This window comes from Rhinopithecus bieti, unplaced genomic scaffold (genome assembly GCF_001698545.2).
Source record: "Rhinopithecus bieti isolate Rb0 unplaced genomic scaffold, ASM169854v2 scaffold_70486, whole genome shotgun sequence".
Taxonomy (NCBI): Eukaryota; Metazoa; Chordata; class Mammalia; order Primates; family Cercopithecidae; genus Rhinopithecus; species Rhinopithecus bieti.
The window spans coordinates 44100-61883 of NW_016826105.1; the positions used below are offsets into that span (position 1 = coordinate 44100).

The 17784-nt window shown below is 50.2% G+C and overlaps 1 protein-coding gene across 5 annotated transcripts; it reads left to right on the forward strand.

Annotated features, from left to right (window-relative positions):
* The first annotated feature begins 5685 nt into the window (after positions 1 to 5685).
* Positions 5686 to 13709, forward strand: LOC108522837 (CEA cell adhesion molecule 4). Of its 5 annotated transcripts, none has more exons than XM_017863280.1 (7): positions 5686 to 5848; positions 6763 to 7122; positions 10948 to 11065; positions 12099 to 12151; positions 12484 to 12515; positions 13014 to 13055; positions 13331 to 13709. In XM_017863280.1, exons 1-7 carry the CDS (start codon positions 5785 to 5787, stop codon positions 13394 to 13396), a joined length of 735 nt encoding a protein of 244 aa, XP_017718769.1. In that variant the 5' UTR covers positions 5686 to 5784; the 3' UTR covers positions 13397 to 13709. The 5 variants fall into 5 exon arrangements, with proteins under 5 accessions (XP_017718769.1, XP_017718766.1, XP_017718770.1 ...); XM_017863277.1 differs by having other exon boundaries at positions 13383 to 13673; XM_017863281.1 differs by lacking the exon at positions 10948 to 11065.
* The last annotated feature ends 4075 nt before the right edge of the window (positions 13710 to 17784 follow it).

The following is a 17784-nucleotide window of genomic DNA, read 5'->3' on the forward strand; positions in this document are numbered from 1 at the left end:
AAACAGGGAGTGATCTCAAAGAATCACTGTGCAAGAGTCATAATTTGGGAACCAGAAGGTAATTGTGAAGTATACGTAAATGTTTATGATTATATGTAGGAGATAACATTAAAGGAAAAAGATACTACATCATGGGACTGGGTGCCGTGGCTCACGCCTGCAATCCCAGCACTTTGGGAGGCCTAGGTGGGTGGATCATGAGCTCAAGAGTTCCAGATTAGCCTGGTCAACATGACGAAATCCTGTCTCTACTAAAAATACAAAAATTAGCTAGGTGTGCAGGCGCACACCTGTAATTCCAGATACTCGGGAGGCTGAGGCAGGAGAATGGCTTGAACCCGGGAGGCAGAGGTTGCAGTGAGCCGAGATGGCCCACTGCACTCCAGCCTGGACAGCAGAGGAGATTCCATCTCAAAAAAAAAAAAAAAAAAGAAAAAGATACTATATCATTAAGTCAAAGTGAATCAATCAAAAACAAAGGACGGAAACACACCGGAAAAGTGGACAATAGAAAAAAAAACCCAAATACAGAAGTATTAAATTAAAAAACAAAAGTTATAGAATAAATACATACGAACTCAACTCTAAAGTTTAAAAAGACTAGGCTGGACACAATGACTCACTCCTGTAATCCCAGCAGTTTGGGAGGCCAAGGTGGGAGGATCACTTGAGCTGAGGAGTTCAAGAACAGCCTGGGCAACATGGTGAAACCCCATCTTTACAAAAAGTACAAAAATTAGTGGGGCATGGCGGTACATGCCTGTAGTCCCAGCTACTTGGGGGCGGGGGCTGAGGCAGGAGGATCACTTGAATCTGGGAGATTGAGGCTGCAGTGAGCCAAGATCGTGCCACTGCACTCCAGCCCAGGGACAAGATGAGACCCTGTCTCAAAAAAAAAAAAAAAGAAAAAAGAAAATTAGAAATATCACATTCAATGTAAAAACTACACATAGGCTATATGTTGTTTATGCCATATAATTTAAAAACACTATGGAAGAGTTTCCATATCTGTGGCTAAAACAATTCCTTGTTGGTTAAATATCTGCCTCATATTCCATTGTGTAGATGTACATAACCTGTTTATGCTAATGTAAATGTAGGTTGTTTTCAATATTTTACTGTTAAGCCATCACTGCCATGAGAAACCATGATTAGGTGTCATTTTTCATGAGTGTGTGATAAATTCCTCCCAGTGAAGTTGGGGAGGCAAAGAGAATGCATGTATTAAATTTTGATAGGTATTGACAAATTTGATGCTACACACTTGTTACAAATTTTCACGTCACCCAACAAAGTTAGGAAGTACAATTTTTACCCCAGTTCTTCCCATACATTGTGTTATCAAATGGAACTTTTCAGCATTTGAAATCACTGGGCCATATTATGAGCCTCACCATTCCAGGATAATATCAATGTCAATTTCTCCTGCATGTGTGAGGGTATTTTGTTCATATGTCTATGAATCATTCAAATTGTTTTTTCTTCTGTAAACTGTTTATATATTTGCCTACTTTTCTACTAGACTTTGGTCTTTTTAATTTTATTTATTCTTTAAATATTAACAGATGTGAAAGTTGTCAGAGTCAAAATGAGTTACTAGTGTGAAAAAAAACCTCTGACAAATAGAGCCAGAGAAGGCCATGAAGAGAGGATCCTCATGCCTGATAACAAAACTATCACAAAAGACTGCAAAAGCCACAAGTTTACACAAAGGCCATCACAACCTTATACAAAAACTACTTTTGCAAGGACATCTGCCCAGCAACTGCCTATGGATCCTCACAGAGGCATCTTTCTGGTTATTGACCTTTGCAGCTAAAGATAGTTTTTTTCAAAATGACTAGGTAATAATCCTAATTTTTTTCCTTTAAAAACCCTGAATATGTAGATGATTTACTATGACACATGCATTTCCATTGAAATGTGCTACTCCCAATAAACATCATTTTCTCATAGAAAGCCTCACTCTGTTTGTTAACACATGTGGTGTCAGAAGTGGGATCTGCGAATGATCACTATCAGAAGAAATCTGTGATCTTTGAACCAGTGTGCACTACTCACTTTTGAAGTTTGAGCTCTCTGCTTCCACATCTCACCTTTCCTGCCCTGACAAGTTTTTGCTCAAGCAGAGCCTCTTTTTGGTAGAAGCTCTTGACTTTATTTGGAATCTGATTTGGATAAGGCTGCCTTAATAAAAGACTGTACATTTCTCCTGGGATGATTAAAAAAATTTTTGTCTTTTCTGGCAAGTCTTTCCTGGTAGAAAGGCGTATATCTTTCTAGATCATGTACTCTGGATTCTACAAAATTTACATTCTGCCTGTGAGGTATGTCTATTCTGGTGAATTTACTTCCATTTTGATCTGTGTGCCTAATTTAAATATTTTTAAAATCTACATGCCTGGGTTAAAATTCTTGTGAATGCTTTATCTGGATTTCTTTTTATTTGGTTTGTCTCTTTTCCCCTTGCTTGCTTCTGAAAATTGTCCCAGAGCACAAATAAACGTTCTAAATAATGGGCACGAAATGGCTATTTAACAGCCACTAGCATGGTTGCCACCATCTAAAACACCAGTAGAAATGCCTGGCATTCTCTGGCAGGATTTGTAAAATTTTCTTCACTTTCAAGAGATTAATAAGAAATGGAATGGGACTCTCAAACATTAAGGCAAGCCAGGTTTTCTGGGGCTCCAGCTGGCTACATTTTATGGTTCTTTCTTGTGCACATTTTAAAATTTATGAGCAAAATTACATCAAGGAAAATTCAGTATTCAATGATCATCATTAAGTCTCTCTTAAAAAGCCCTGCATCGGTAGGGTGAAAATGTAGAGTCTTCTAAATTCTCTATTTTTTTTCTCTACCCACTTTGAATCTACTGACTTTTCTACTGGTGTTGAGATAAAACTCACTGCTTATGGCATTCCAGCCCAGAGGTTTAAAAAAGAAATTTTGAAGGGCTTTAAAATTAATGACTTTGCAAATTAAACAATTCCAAGATAAGAAACAACTTAGACACCTGTAGGAAATGTAAATTTAAGTTTGCCTAACTAGTAATTGCTTATAATGATGGAGCACAATTAAAAATCAATAATTTTTAAAAATACATGTTTATAAAAGGTAGGCTCTCAGATCATACGGGTCAAAATCTTGAGCTCAGAACAATAATTTAAGGTATCTCTGTCTGACATAAACTTTTTTCTTCTACTGCCATGCAGGGGCAAAAAAGAAAAAGCCAGGAAAAAAAGCTAAAATATTTCCTCATCCACATTTGCTAATCAAGCAAACCACACCATCACCACCACCAACAACAATAAAAAAACTAGTTTAAGGCTAGTTGGAGATTTTTTTTCTTATACAATTCAGCCAGTTCTAGCTAAAGTGTAAGCAATTGAAAATTTAATCCTAAACTCATGTGAAACAGCAAAAAAAGATGCTGAAAGGGTAGAGATTTCATTTGTTTGTTTATAAGTTACACTGCCATTAGAAACTGCTTTACCCAAAATATTCCCCCACAGCCTTCATTATATTACCTATGGGGCAAATAAAATTTAGCCATGTTAACGATTCCAATTTGTCAGAAATACAATTGGATCTAGTTGGCTTTAATCAACTAGTAAGTTTGTATTACTATCTCGTGACTAAAATTCTAAAATGAAAGCTGTAAGATTTTTATGTGCGTTTGTGGATATGTGTTTAGGTCTGTTTTTGCATATGTACATGTATTATGGTCTATATTGTGTCTACAGGACAAAATCCACCTTAGTTGGCCAGAAATGCCTTAATAAACTCTATTTGCATTAACGTAGAGAAATGACACAAGAACAGGGCTTTTACCCTAGTAGCATTGGGAGGGAATTCAGGGTCTTTCTAACAGTGAGGGGTCAAACCCAATTAATTCCCTGACATCATTCACTGACATCCCCTCCAGCCTCTCACAAACACACTGAAACTGGCACAAACTCTGGATATTCGATCCCAGGTGGATCTTCCACCAGGGCAGAATGACCACAAGGAAGTCAGGGAGTGACTCCCCACCCTCAAGGTCCCCAGTATTTGGGACATCTGCCTATGGTCCCTGCAGACATTTCACCAGGGATCCAGGGGAACTTCTCCTGCAGGAGGGGACAGGATAACCCAGGATCTGCCTTTGTTTCCGTCTCAGAGGGACTGAGGGTCATGAGGCCTCCCCTGCTCTAATAGAGGAACCAGGTATCCCTTTGTGGAGTCTCCAGGTGGGAGCTGCCCCAGCTCCTGGGCCCTGTGGGGAGGCCTGGGGCAGACAACAGACAGGGACACAGGTGACCTGGAGGTGGAACCCCCAGTGTTGGGATGGACGAACACAGGGCACTCTGGGGACCACCTCCCAGGCCAGTGTCCTCTCTCTAACGCTCCCAGAGACACCTCCCTGGGCCCTTCTTTTGAAACCTTGGGGACGGATGGCTGTTTCTGAGGCAGCCCATCTGCCTGCAGGACAGTTCTCCCAAATCAGGACCAGGAGTGCTCTGGACAACTCTCGTCCTCTCCCTGAGCTCATCCTGCACTGCGTGGAGTTGGGCATCCTGGGGACCCGCAGTGAACGGGACCAAGGGTAACCTGACCCTGCAGTCTGGAGTTCAGAGCCCACCTCTGCCCAGGGGCCAGGGCCACTCATACCACATGAACCCTGGTCAGCATTCCTGGGGAAGTCTCTGACTTTTACCACAGGTCTCTTCTTGCCCTTCAGGGGCAACATTGCACACAGACAACACACAGGAAATGGGTTCCCCTGGACAGGAACCTGGCTTTGTTAAGGAGGTGGAGGTGAAGCCTGGTTTCCATCCTTTGCTCCAGCAGGCCCTTCTAGTCCCTCCCATGTGTCTGCTCTGTCTCTCCTGCTCCTTCCTGGAGGCTCTGAGGATCCTGCTCTGCCAGGATTCTCTGCTCAGTTCTCCACTTTCTCCTGGCACCATGCCTGGGGAAGGCACAGTGACAACAGGACAGTCAGCTTCACAGGACAGAGGCCACCTGGGATGGTCAGGGAGAACATGGACAGGCCCTGAGCCACAGCGCAGCCAACAAACACAGAGAAGGAGGATCTCCCTGAATCCCTCCTCAAGGACAGCAGAACCCAGAGCCACCCACCTCCCTCCACCACAGTCCACTCTTCCCAGGACATGCAGGACACCTCCCTCCACATCCAGGAGCTGGGGATCCTCCGAAGATTCCCAGGCCTGGATCTGTGTCCCTGGGTCAGAGGCAAGGCTGGTGACACTGGAGAGAGAGGACTGGTCCCCCGCAGTTGCCCCCCACTTTCTATCCCACAGAGCCACCTCTGTCACTCTCTTGCTGGGTATCATCCCACATTCCCTGAGAACTGGGGAGCATGAGGAGACTTGAGGGCCCAGCTGGGTTTCTGTGTCACAAAGGGAAACAGTTCCCCGAGTTTGGGAGACCCCAGAGTACCTCTGTGTGTGGTGACATTCCCAAAGGGTCAGTGCAGGGGTGACAGGTCACCCTGTCTGGGGACAGCAGACTCCATCAACCCTGCTTCTCAAAGTGTGGTTAGGAAACTATAATGTACACAGAAGAGAAAGGGGAAGGAGGGACAAAAAAGGCAGAAATGAGAGGGGAGGAGGCAGAGGGGTGACCTGGGCAGAGTCCCGCCTCTGCCCCTGGCCCTGGGAAGTGCTTCGCTCAGCACAAAAGGAGGAAGGTCAGCGGACCTAACAGTCACAGCAGCTCTGACAAGAGCATTCCTGGAGCCCAAGCTCCCCTCCACGGAGGACAAGCAGGCAGCAGAGACCATGGGCCCCTCCCCAGTCGCTCCCCATGGAGGGCACAGGCCCTGGCAGGGGCTCCTGATCACAGGTGAGGGAGGACTCTCTGGGAGTGGGTGGGAGGAGGGAGCACAGAGACTGACTGGAGTCTCTTGGGTAGGAGGGGACAGAGGGCTTCTGGCTGGGGTCTCCTGGGGCTCTGAGAGGGGACTGAGGGCTTCTGTTGGAGGCTGGATAAGAGAGAGAACACCATAGAGGGGCAGGGGTCACCACAAGAAAATCTCAGTGAACTGAAATTGGTAAAAGGCAGGAAAATCTCAAGTGTTCTTATTTCCTAGTTAATCATCACTGGCCACTACATTTTGAAAAATGAGAATAATAACTATTATCAGATGACACTTCAAATAAACATAACCAGGGCATAAAACACTGTTCTTAGCCAACAACTTCAGACACTGGGAAATAAACCTCAGGACTTGGAGGCCCTGGAAATGCTATGAATTCATCCACGGGAGTCTGCAGCCTGTCCCAGGCACTGGGGTGCAACCAAGATCACACAAGTCCCTGTCCTCACAGAGCTCACGCTCTCGTGGGGAGGAAGACAGACACCCAAAGGGATCTAGAATGTGAGGTCACGTGTTGACAAGAGCTCCGGAGGGAGCAGAGCAGGGAAAGTTCAGAAAGGGAAGACCCAGGGTCTCTAGAGGAGGTGTCAGGGGAGGGGTCTCCCCAAAACACCCTGATGTGAGCAGGATCTGAGAGCAGTGTGGAGGGAGCCATGCAGACCCCTGGGGAAGAGGATTCCACACCAGAAAATGCCAAGGTCAGAGGTGTTGAAGGAATGGGGGTCGTTGCTGCTGACCCAGGCGGGGACACACACACACGCGCACACACACACACACTCCAAGGCTGAGGGAGGAGGAGACCCGCTGAGGACCCAGGGCCTTATTTTTCCATCCCACTACCTAGGTCCCGGTATTGACTGATGCTCTCTTCACCTCCTAGCCTCACTTTTAACCTTCTGGGACCTGCCCACCACTGTCCAGTTCACTATTGAAGCCCTGCCGTCCAGTGCTGCAGAGGGAAAGGATGTTCTTCTACTGGCCCGCAATATTTCAGAGACTATTCAAGCCTATTATTGGCACAAGGGGAAAACGGCAGAAGGGAGCCCTCTCATTGCTGGTTATTTGATAGACGTTCAAGTAAATATCCCGGGGACTGCATACAGCGGTCGAGAGACAATATACCCCAATGGATCCCTGCTGTTCCAAAACGTCACCCTGGAGGATGCAGGATCCTACACCCTACGAACCATAAATGCCAGTTATGACTCCGACCAAGCAACTGGCCAGCTCCACGTGCACCGTGAGTGATTCCCCCATACCTCTGGGTGTTGGGGGTCAGTTCCGCTTCACACACATGAGATTGTCAGGCCTGGGCTGTGCCTGCATTCCCCTCTGCATTTTGTCCCGTGTTGAGATTTGAGCATTTAGTGCAGGACACACATATAGGAGGTAAACTTCAACAGATCAGAATTCCTTTCCTGCATCCAGACCCTGCAGACACTTGCTGAATGGGGGCGGGGCGGGGCGGGGGGGCCTCAGCAGGGGGAGGTCAGTCTCAGCCAAGCACCCCGTGCCCTCCCCATGAACCTGACCCTGAGAAAGACTCTGGAGAACTGCGTCAGGGCCTGGCCTGAGGGGGTCCTGGGATCCTCACAGAGAAGCTCAGCCCCAAGGCTCCTGACTCCAGGTGACCCCGGGAAGCCTATGCCAGGGCTTGGGTGTGGTCTCCTGGGCAGGGTTGACTGGGAGCAAGGATTTACCAGCTGTCTGTGGGAGCAAGGATTTACCAGCTGAGCTCATCAGTGCCAGCTCAACTCCCAGAGTCTCATCTGGACAAGGACAGAGCCTACCACTTTACCTGGGACTCAGTCAGGAGAGGACAGGTGGACAGGATTACTAGGGCATCGGCCCTCTGAATGGGGAGCTTAAGAGATGCCCTTGGGCAGTCAGTGGCCCAGGAGTAGGAACAGAGGTGAGAAAATGTTCCCGGCAGCTTCTTGTCCACCAGGGATCATGCCCGGGGGTGCTCACCCATGGAGGCAAATAATAACAGAGGCTCTTGATGTGAACACCTCCTCTGTGCCAGCTTCATGTCAGATCCTGTGAATAATTTAAAGTTCATCCATAGACAAAGTGGCAAGCCACAGACCATTTCCCATTTACATATTGTATGGAGGAGAAAGTGAGGCACAGAGAGATACAGACACCGGCCAGGGTGGGCAGATCGCAGCTGGCAGAGTCACGGGAGGACTGTCTGCAGCTACTGCCACGTCCTCTCCTTCCTCCCTGGTGCCTTATTAGGTGTCTGTGGACCTCAGAGCAGCCACCGGTTCAGATGTTTTCTTCTTAGGTGTCTACAGCTCAAAGGGGGAGATTCTGGTCTGGAGAGTTACGAGTAAATACAGAATTACTCAGTTTTTTCTTAACTAAATCAACAATCAGTCAGTGCTCAACAATTAGTCAGTGCTGGGGAAGTTCAGGCCTCCTTGCTCAGGTCCACACCCCCATCTCTGGACATGAAATCGTGTGTTTACTGATGTGTTGGTACCATTCCGATGGAAGGATAAAGGGGAGGACTTTGCTTTCTCCCCCTTTCACACCCTGCACCAGCCAGGGCCCAGGGTGAGATACATACTCTGTAGTTCTCTTATGAAGGAGGGAGGGACTGAATGAAGGAATGATCTGTAACCTCTTCAGAGACACAGACCTGGATACAAGATCCTGGGAGGTTCTGGGCCCAACATGAGACACACACTCTGTAGTTCTCTTATGGAGGGAGGGATTGAATGAAGGAATGATCTATAACCTCTTCAGAAACAGAGACCTGGATGCAAGATCCTAGGAGGTTCTGGCCGCCACACCTGTTTTCTGTCCCTCTAGGGGCTAAGACCCATGTCCCATTCCTCTAGCCCCTTTCTCCTAAATCTGCCTTTGGGAGCAGTCTCATGTGACTCTGGGGCTGCAGGGCTGTGGGAAGGTTTTCAGGGGAGAGATCGGGCTTGCGGGGAGCCCCACACTTTTGCCTTCCGTCCTGCAGCTCTACCCAGTTCTCACTGTGAATATCCCATAATAATCCCCCCATCATTTCTGGGGAGTAGAAGAAAGTAAATATTTAAAAATATGCCAGGGCATCTGTTCTTCTTAGCAAGTCCAGATAGTTATTAGCTGGCAGGAATAAATTGTTATTTTACCAGAGTCTAACCTGCTGGGGGTTTATGGGAGCCTAACTGACTGAGAGGAGGGGAAATATCCAACTCTGGCCCCCTCAAGCCATCATGTCCCACCTAAGGGGAAGAAAAAACTGAGAGGCACTGAGACACTTGTGACATTCACAGCCCAGGGCACAGACTCCATCCAGGACCACAGAACCCCTCCCTCCCCACACTCACCACCGCATCACTGAACATCTGTTCACCCAATTTCCTGTTGCCCAGTATATCATGTCCTGGCTTTCAACAAAAACTACAAGACAAACTAGAGCAAAAAGAAAAAATAATAATTCAGTTTGAAAGACAGAACAAGCATCAGAGCGAGATGCAGAAGTGGCAGGGATGTTGAAATTATCAGACCAGGAATTTAAAACAACTCTAGGGCCAGGAGCGGTGTCTCACACCTGTAATTCCAGCACTTTGGGAGGCCGAGGTGGGCGAACTCCTGAGGTCAGGAGTTCGAGACCAGCCCGGCCAACATGGTGAAACCCCGTCTCTACTAAAAATTAGGCAGGCATGGTGGTGGGAGCCTGTAATCCTAGACACTTGGGAGGCTGAGGCAGGAGAATTGCTTGAACCCGGGAGGCAGAGGTTGCAGTGAACCGAGATCGCACCACTGCACTCCATCCTGGGCAACAGAGCGAGATTCTGTCTCAAAAACAAATAAACAAATGAAAAAACAATTCTGACTAATATGCTACAGGCTGCAATGGAGAGCATAGACAATGTTCAGAACAGAGGGTGATGTGAGCAGAGAGATGGACAGGCTAAGAAAGAATAACAACATCTATCTATCTATCTATCTATCTATCTATCTATCTATCTATCACCTATCATCTGTCTAACTACATATATGCTAGAGATCAAACTCACTGTAACACGTGGATCTCAGGGTGGTTGTGAGGATCTTTATTAGGAGATTAGAGAGATTAAAGCAGAGTTACACACAGGGTGAGAGCTCCCTTGATGCTGTCAACTAGTGTTCTTATTTTTTGATATTGTTGTTATTAGAGATAAAATTAGGAACAATGCAGTAAAAATTTGGTTGTATCATGTACAAGTTCTGTGACCTTCCTTGACTTACTGAGGCACTGTAAGTCTCAGATGCTAACTCTGCAGCTGGAGCTGATGCCCCCTCCCTCAAGGTGATGCGAGGATGAGATGAGCTGTAGGTAGCTTGGTTCCCACTGGGCCTGGCACATGGAAGTCCCCTGAAAACAGTCAAAGAGCATCATCCCCGCTCATCAGCATTGAGTTGATGGCAAGGGCTCGCTGTCTATGACAATCATGGAATGGAAAAGAAGAAACAGAGAGAAGACTGGGCACGGTGGCTCGCGCCTGTAATCCCAGCACTTTGGGAGGCCGAGGCGGGCAGATCACGTGAGATCAGGAGTTTGAGACCAGCCTGGACAACACGGCAAAATCTCTACTAAAAATACAAAAATTAGCCTGGCATGGTGGCACACACCTGTAATCCCAGCTACTTGGGAGGCTGAGGCAGGAGAATCACTTGAACTTGGGAGATGAAGGTCGCAGTGAGCCAAGATTGCGTCACTGCACTCCAGCCTGGGCGACAGAGAAAGACTCCGTCCAAAAAAAAAAAAAAAAAAAAAAAAAGGGGAAGAGGAATGAAGTGAGAGGAAGAAGGGGATTTAAAGGCACAGGAGCAGGGCGAGGTGCAGGCACCTGTGGGAGAATGTAGGAGTCGGTGCATCCCAGTGTTTCAAGCCTGAGACACAGAAAATGGTGCAACCGTGGAGAGCGAGGGAGTCAGCTATGAGGACAGCACAAGAGACCACACTCAGGCTCTGGAGCATTTCCTTCCTACCTGACCGTGCCCCTGCCCTGCAAGGCTGCTTATGGTTTCCCTTGGAACAGACTTGGGCCTCGTCCCCTTTGCCTTCCCCTTTCTGCAGAAAACAACGTCCCAGGCCTTCCTGTGGGGGCTGTCGCTGGCATCGTGACTGGGGTCCTGGTCGGGGTGGCTCTGGTGGCTGCCCTGGTGTGTTTCCTGCTCCTCGCCAGGACTAGAAGGTACCACAGCTTTTCTGCAGCCTCCTCCCACCCCCTAGGCTGATCCCAGTCCGGGAGGAGGGAGACCCCGCCCTGTATTCAGGGCCAGGTTCTCCTCGTCCTCCCAAGGGATCCTTCCTTCTCATTCCATGGCTCCTCCCTTGCCAGCTGCTGATCCTAGGCTGCCTCCTCCTTTATGAATGTGGCAAAACTAAATTTGCACCCCTGAGTGTGGTCCTAGTTCCCTAACACAGCAAAGTCACAGCTGCCTGGAGGAAGGAAGGGAGGGAGATAGGACGGGAGTGCTCAGAATCTGGTACCTCCTGCTGTTCATTGAATTTACCCACCCATGAGGGGGGGGATTTGCAGGCTTGAGATCCAAGGTGGGGGTCCTGGAAGTCACGCAGTGGGGAGTGGCAAAGCCTGGACAGGCTGGGTGGGGTCAGCATCCCACCATGATTGATGCTGTAACTGCTGTCCCTGAGGTGTGAGACGGGAGAACCTGGACCTAAGGACCTGCTGTCCTTTATGTCTCTTGCCAAGGGGTGGAGAGAGAGAGGAAAACCCCATTGCCCCCATTTCAGCATCTCCAGGCCTGAAAGGAGGGTCTGGCCATGGCAGAGACACTGAGTTCTGGGAGAATCTAATGCATGCTCCTTGCCTCCTCGTGCCCCCAGCTCCCCCAGTGTCCTGCACACACAGACGGCCCTGCTTTCCTTCTGGGGCCTTGACTCTTCCTCTCAGGCAAACCCCCCAGGTGGTCTGATTCCCTCCCTGGGTCCTCAGTCCCTTTCCTGGGTCCCTGGGTCAATGTTCTCCTCACCCAGCGTCTGCCTGGGGGTCAGGCCTGGGGGTCCTCTCTGGCCAGGACAGATGTGGCTGCTTAAGACCTTTCCTCAGCTCCCCTCCTCAGCCACTCCTACCACGAAACTGATGGAGACAGGAGGCCTTCACTCCAGTCCTTGAAAATGGAATCCCTTCCTTGTCCTTTATTCTGCCCCTAAACGTGTGATTTCTCCCTGCACCCTCATCAATAACCCTTGACCTTTCCCAGGGCCAGCATCCAGCGTGACCTCAGGGAGCAGAGGCTCCCAGCCTCCACCCCCGGTGAGTGTTCCTTCAGCCCAGGTGTGGAAGCACCTAGGTCTGCCCTACAGTGTCCAATCCTGCCAGTCATCCTCTGGGGGCCTCTGACCCTTTCCTTGGGGCTGCGAGGAGGATATCAGGAAACATGACACATGGGACCCCGACTGGCTTAATCAGACTGATCTGTGGGCTCTGGGTCATGGGTCACCTCCTCAACCTCAGCTGCTCAGGTCTCCCCTGGGAAGAGGTTCCCTCTCCCTGATTCTCTGGGAGCTGAGGACCCTCACACCCTCCTGCAGGAGGGGTCCAGGCTCTCCTCCCACTCTGCTGCTCACTCCTGTCTCTGTCCCCAGGCCACGGTCCCTCTCACAGATCCACCTTCTCGGTAAGCCTGTTCCCTCCCCAGTCCCTTTCTACTGGGGTCCCAGTAGTGCAGGCTCAGGGCAGGGGGACCATCAACCCCACAGCACAGCACAGCCCCACCTTCCCCCAAACAGTCAGGTCAAAGTGAGCCTCTCCGGCCAAGGTCCCAGCCTCCCTACAGGGCCAGGACCACCCACACCCTGTGCTGACCCCACCCTGGGATCCTCCATCGCCTGAGGAGACCCCTGGAGTCCAGCAGGTGCAGAGTGGACACTGGGAGCATCAGTCAGAGGCCCACATTCACAAGGGTGTGGGGTGGGCCCAGCCAGGACAGGGGTCGGGGTGCTGTGTCCACATTCGGAGGCTGAGCTCAGGGGCAGAGCTGGTCACTCCTGAGGGAAAATGCCTGGAAGTAGATGCAGGGAAGTAAGTCCTGGCAGATCAGAGAAGGAACTTTCCAGGCTGGGTTTCCATGACTCTCCCTCGCTGTCCCCTGACATCCCCTCTCTCCCCTGCCCAGGCCCCCCTACCTGGCCCCAGGACAGCCACTCCCATGTATGAGGTGAGTGTGGGCCATGGATGTTCTGGTCCCGCAGGCCCCAGGGGACCCAGGATCTACCCCCAACAGCACCTGGCTGAGCTCTGAGATTCAGGAAAATGCAGTAAAAATGAGAACAGTGGGTGGTGAGCAGAGGAGGGAGGGGCCTGGGAGCAGGAATCCCCTGAGCACAGCCAGGTTCAGCACCAGAGCAGCCCTGGGTGGGCCCAGAGCCTGGGAGATGCCAGACCCTGTTTTAGAAGGCCACAGGGGTCGAGGCCTCTTCTCTGTTTTTACAGGAATTGCTACACTCTGACGCAAACATTTACTGCCGGATTGACCACAAAGCAGATGTGGTCTCTTAGGTTCTCCCAGGAGCTGCTCCTGTGGGTTGACGGAGGTACCCAAAGACTCCAGCCCTGGGGACAGGGAAGGACATGAAGCCTGAGCCAGAGAACCAGCTCTGAGTCCCGAGAAGACACTGGCCTGGGGACATGGAGGAAAGGGGTCTCTCCTAAATATCTGGAGACCCTGACAGGCTGCCCTGGGCTCTGGATGGGCTGGGAAAAAGGCCTCCCATCACCACAGGAAGCAGGGGCTTGCAGGGAAAGTGAATGGGCCTGTGGCACACCCAGAGTTACCTGGAAAGGATCTGAATAAAGAGGACCCTTCCTCTCATTGGCTCTTTTTCTGCTCATGGGAACTTAGCAGAAACTCACTTGAAACTCCATGTCCATTCTCTCCTGGGTCACACAGGGAAAATATCATCTTCACCATATCTCAACCCCAGTCTTTCTTCCCTGGGAGGCAGAAATAGGGGGTTGGGAGTCAGGCTGGAGTGGACCCTACACAGGAAAGGGTGGGATTCACAGGAGCCCTGCCCAGCCAGCCGAGCACTCGGCTGTCCTCACACTGCCCCAGGGACCAAGGCCATGCACAGCCCCAGCCTGGGTCCGTCTGTGAATGCACGAGGTGTCTCAGGAGCACGGAAGTTGGGGCCATCTGATGTCCACACAAAGGTGAGCAATGCAGGAGCATCCAAGGGTGGTGCAGATCATGGGTGTGACCGCCACACAGGCTCCAGTGTCCTGGGCCCTCCTGCCCTCTTCACCCAGGCCCTGGCAGCCCTGTCTATCACTGTCCTCCACAAATGAACTTGCCTGTCCCCAAATCCAGGATCCTGTGTGCTTAGCCCTGGCCACCAGGTTCTCCTCTGTCCCAGTGGCTTCTGCTCAGGACATCTTTATCCCTGGTGGGACACAGAGAGGGGCTGTCAGAGTAACCAAGGTGAATACAGACCCATAAGTCAGTCCTTGAACACTACCAAGGACTCTAGCCCCTCATTGCCCATCAGTTCCCACTTTACCCCCTGGCATGGATCTGACTGAGCAAGCCAACTCTTTACACAGGAGTGTCCAGGTCAGAGGAGCAGGGCTCCCCCATCTAAAGCTCATGTAGGCTCCCATGGTGATGGGACAACCTGTCTGCTCCTCTCCCTGGCCCAGAGCCCTGCCTCACCTGCAGCTCCTCCACACACCTGGGCCAGCGGTTCTCAGCCCTTCCCTGAGGGCCCCTAGAAGGGTGATGATCTCATGTAGGTTCACTTGAACCAAGTGCCACCTTCCCACAAACAAGCCAGTCCCTGCACTAAAGCACAGAACCACACGGTTCCCAAGGGTGTTCTGCCACTGCCACAGGTTCTTCATCATGAGATGAGACGTAAGAAAACAACCGGCATTGAATTGTTTTACATCAGGATTTGCATAGGGATTTAGCTCTAAATGACCCCCGATCCCACCTGCACACAGCATCAGATGAGACAAGATGAGGCCTCTTTAGTTTCCTGTTGATGCTGTGACAAATTCCCACAAGCTTAGTGACATAGAAACCTGAACCAAGGTGCCCACATGACTGTTCTTTCTGGAGGCTCCAGGGAAGAGCTCGTTTCCTCTCCTTTTCCACCTCCTAGAGGCCCCCTGCAAACTTGACTGTGTCCTCTTTCTCCATCTTCAAGGCCAGCAGTGCAGCATCTTGAAACCACTCTGTGCCGTTTCCATCCCCACATCTCCACCTCCTCCTGCCTCCCTCTGTCACTTAAAAGGAAGGAGCCTTGTTATTTTGGATGCACCTGGGATAAACCACCATAACCTCCCCATCTCATGATCCTTCCTTTAATCTGTAAAGTGTCCTTTACCATGTGACATGTCCACAGATCTGGGGATGAGGATGTGCACATCTTTGAAATGTCCTTGTTCTGTCCATCACTCCTCTCAAGGCCATCTTCTCATCATCGTTCACCACAAACTACACACAGGCACCTGGATGGGTTCATCCTGACTGTGGCGTCAGTTCCTGCAGTGATATCCCCAGCACCCTCCAGGTCCTGAGAGAGGGAGATGGAGGGCTCTCCATGCCCCTAGTACCTCTCCACCTTCTTCTTGGTGACATGCTCAGTTGCTAAGAATAAAAGAGAGCAGAGGTGACTGAAAGATCACAACTCACCGGCCCTTCAGTAGTTCCTGGACATCAGCACCACGGACAGTGACCCGGTGAGGCTCTTTTCCGGGGTGGCAGCAGGGAGCTTGCAGATAGGAAGGAACTGCAGGAAAAACTGCCCATTCTATTCTATATGAGGACTGTAAGAAAGAGGAAGCTATCACAGAGATAATGCTATTCTTCTCCAATCCACAAATTGCGAAACATTTGCATGTCTGGACATCATGATTGTTAGCACATCTGCTGCCACTCTCTGCAGGACTGATTGCTGCACCCAGGATGTGGTCTCTGGGGGGCTGACAGCCTGCTTTGGCCTCAGGGTAAGTCTCCCTGCCCTTGACATTTAGGCCACTATCTCTGCCTCCAACATGGTGGGAACCTTCCATGATTAACGTCTGCTTCTCTGTGCCTGACCTTTGAAGCACACCCATCACTCAACCTGGAGCATCCGCTGAGCTCAGCATTCTGCTCCTCCATCACCAGCTGACCCCTTGGGGAGATGCTTGAGGTGATCTCCTGGGGTCCTCTGCCAGCTCCTCCAGGCTGAGCCTTGTGCTTGGTGTCAGAGGCCTTTGCCATCTTCTTGTTCTTCCCATAGGCAAATAATCCTTCTCAGGGACAAGTGGGGCCTGAAGATCTGTCTGAATATCTATCTGTTTATCTATCTATATATCTATCTTTCTATCTATCTATCCAAATATATATATATATAAAGCATGAGAATACTTTATTAGGCAAAATCACATACTATGAAAATGTTTTAAAATGCAATAGGAGGAGATGTGAAGATACAAAGAACAAGTGTGTAGTGACACACGGCTATCAGAACACACTGAAGAATCCACACCGCGGCTGGAGGCAGTGGCTCATGCCTGTAATCCTAGCACTTTGGGAGGCCAAGGAGAGGTAGATCACTTAAGGACAGGAGTTTGAGACCAGCCTGACCAATATGGTGAAACCCCATCTCTACTAAAAATACAAAAAAGTTAGCTAGGCCTGGTGGCACATGCCTGTAGTCCTGGCTACTCGGTAGGCTGAGGCAGAATTACTTGAACCCAGGAAACACAGGTTGCAGTGAGCCAAGATCGCACCACTGCACTCTGGCCTGGGAGATAGAGCGAGGCTCTGTCACACACACACACACACACACACACACACACACACACACACAATCTACACCGCTTCCCCACTTCACTTTACGCAGAAAAGGAATGTTCTAGGCCACTTCCTCCTCAGCACACATCCCCAGGGAACTAAAATAGGTTCATAGTCACCCTCATCTTCCTCATTCCCATCACCTCCTACCCACAGAGGCATCTCTGGTCCTACAGACCCAGCCTTGCCTTCAAGAGGCACAGGTCCAACCCTTCCAGTGTCCCTGCTGGTCACACACAGCACTCAGGGTACACTGGAGGGCTTCTGTGCCTTGGACGGGAACAAACCCCACCTAACATCCCACACCTGAGAAGTCACCAGGGTCCTCTCTGCCTTGTCCTCACACTCAATGTCTGTCCTGGGTCACCCTTGTCATCTCTCCTGGAAACAGGCATGGCTTTTGACAGGTGGGGTCGAGGCTTTGTCTTTTCCAGAATCCCTCCCACTCTGAGCACATGAAACTGCTCAGCCCCATGCAACCTTCTCTCACCAGGGGCCTTGTTCTCTGGGTCCCTGGATACCTGGGTCCATGCCATGTACATTTCAAAAAAAAAATGACAATGACTCTGGCCCTGACATCCTCATCCAAGGCACGTGTCTGACGAGAATCACCAGGTGAGACACCTGTGGCTCCACACACCTGAGGCTTCACTGCACGGGGTGTCCTCATCCCTCTCCTCCCACCCCTAGGGACAGTGAACACCACAGGCTGCCTTGGACCACCAGCTCCCCCTCCCATACACAGCCTCAGATCTATACTGACCTGCTACATGGAGAGGCTCTGATGAACAGCAGGCATTAGGAAATCCCACTGAACCAGGGCCCACTCGCGGCCCCACCCCTCCTCATATCTATGACTGGGACAGACACACGTAACACACCTGTGCTCACCGCCCAGCCCCCAAGGTCAATCACAGTCTGTTTCTCCCCTAGACCCACTGTTTCCCACATCTTCCCTCCCCAGCTGCAGTCTGGGTGGCCTCCCTGCTGTTCTAACAGGCAGGTTCCAACTTTTGTGTTGTTGCCTGCAATTCCCAACTTTTCCCTTCCCCTTCCCCTTCCCCTTCCCCCTTCCCCTCCCCTTCCTTTTCCCCCTCCCCTT

What these genes read in the sequence shown, in the direction of transcription:
- LOC108522837 (XM_017863277.1), top strand. Translation starts at nt 5,785, where the DNA reads ATGGGCCCCTCCCCAGTCGCTCCCCATGGAGGGCACAGGCCCTGGCAG. An exon ending in CTCCTCGCCAGGACTAGAAG is followed by an intron (nt 11,066 to 12,098) that starts GTACCACAGCTT and finishes GACCTTTCCCAG; the next exon opens with GGCCAGCATCCAGCGTGACC. An exon ending in GCTCCCAGCCTCCACCCCCG is followed by an intron (nt 12,152 to 12,483) that starts GTGAGTGTTCCT and finishes CTCTGTCCCCAG; the next exon opens with GCCACGGTCCCTCTCACAGA.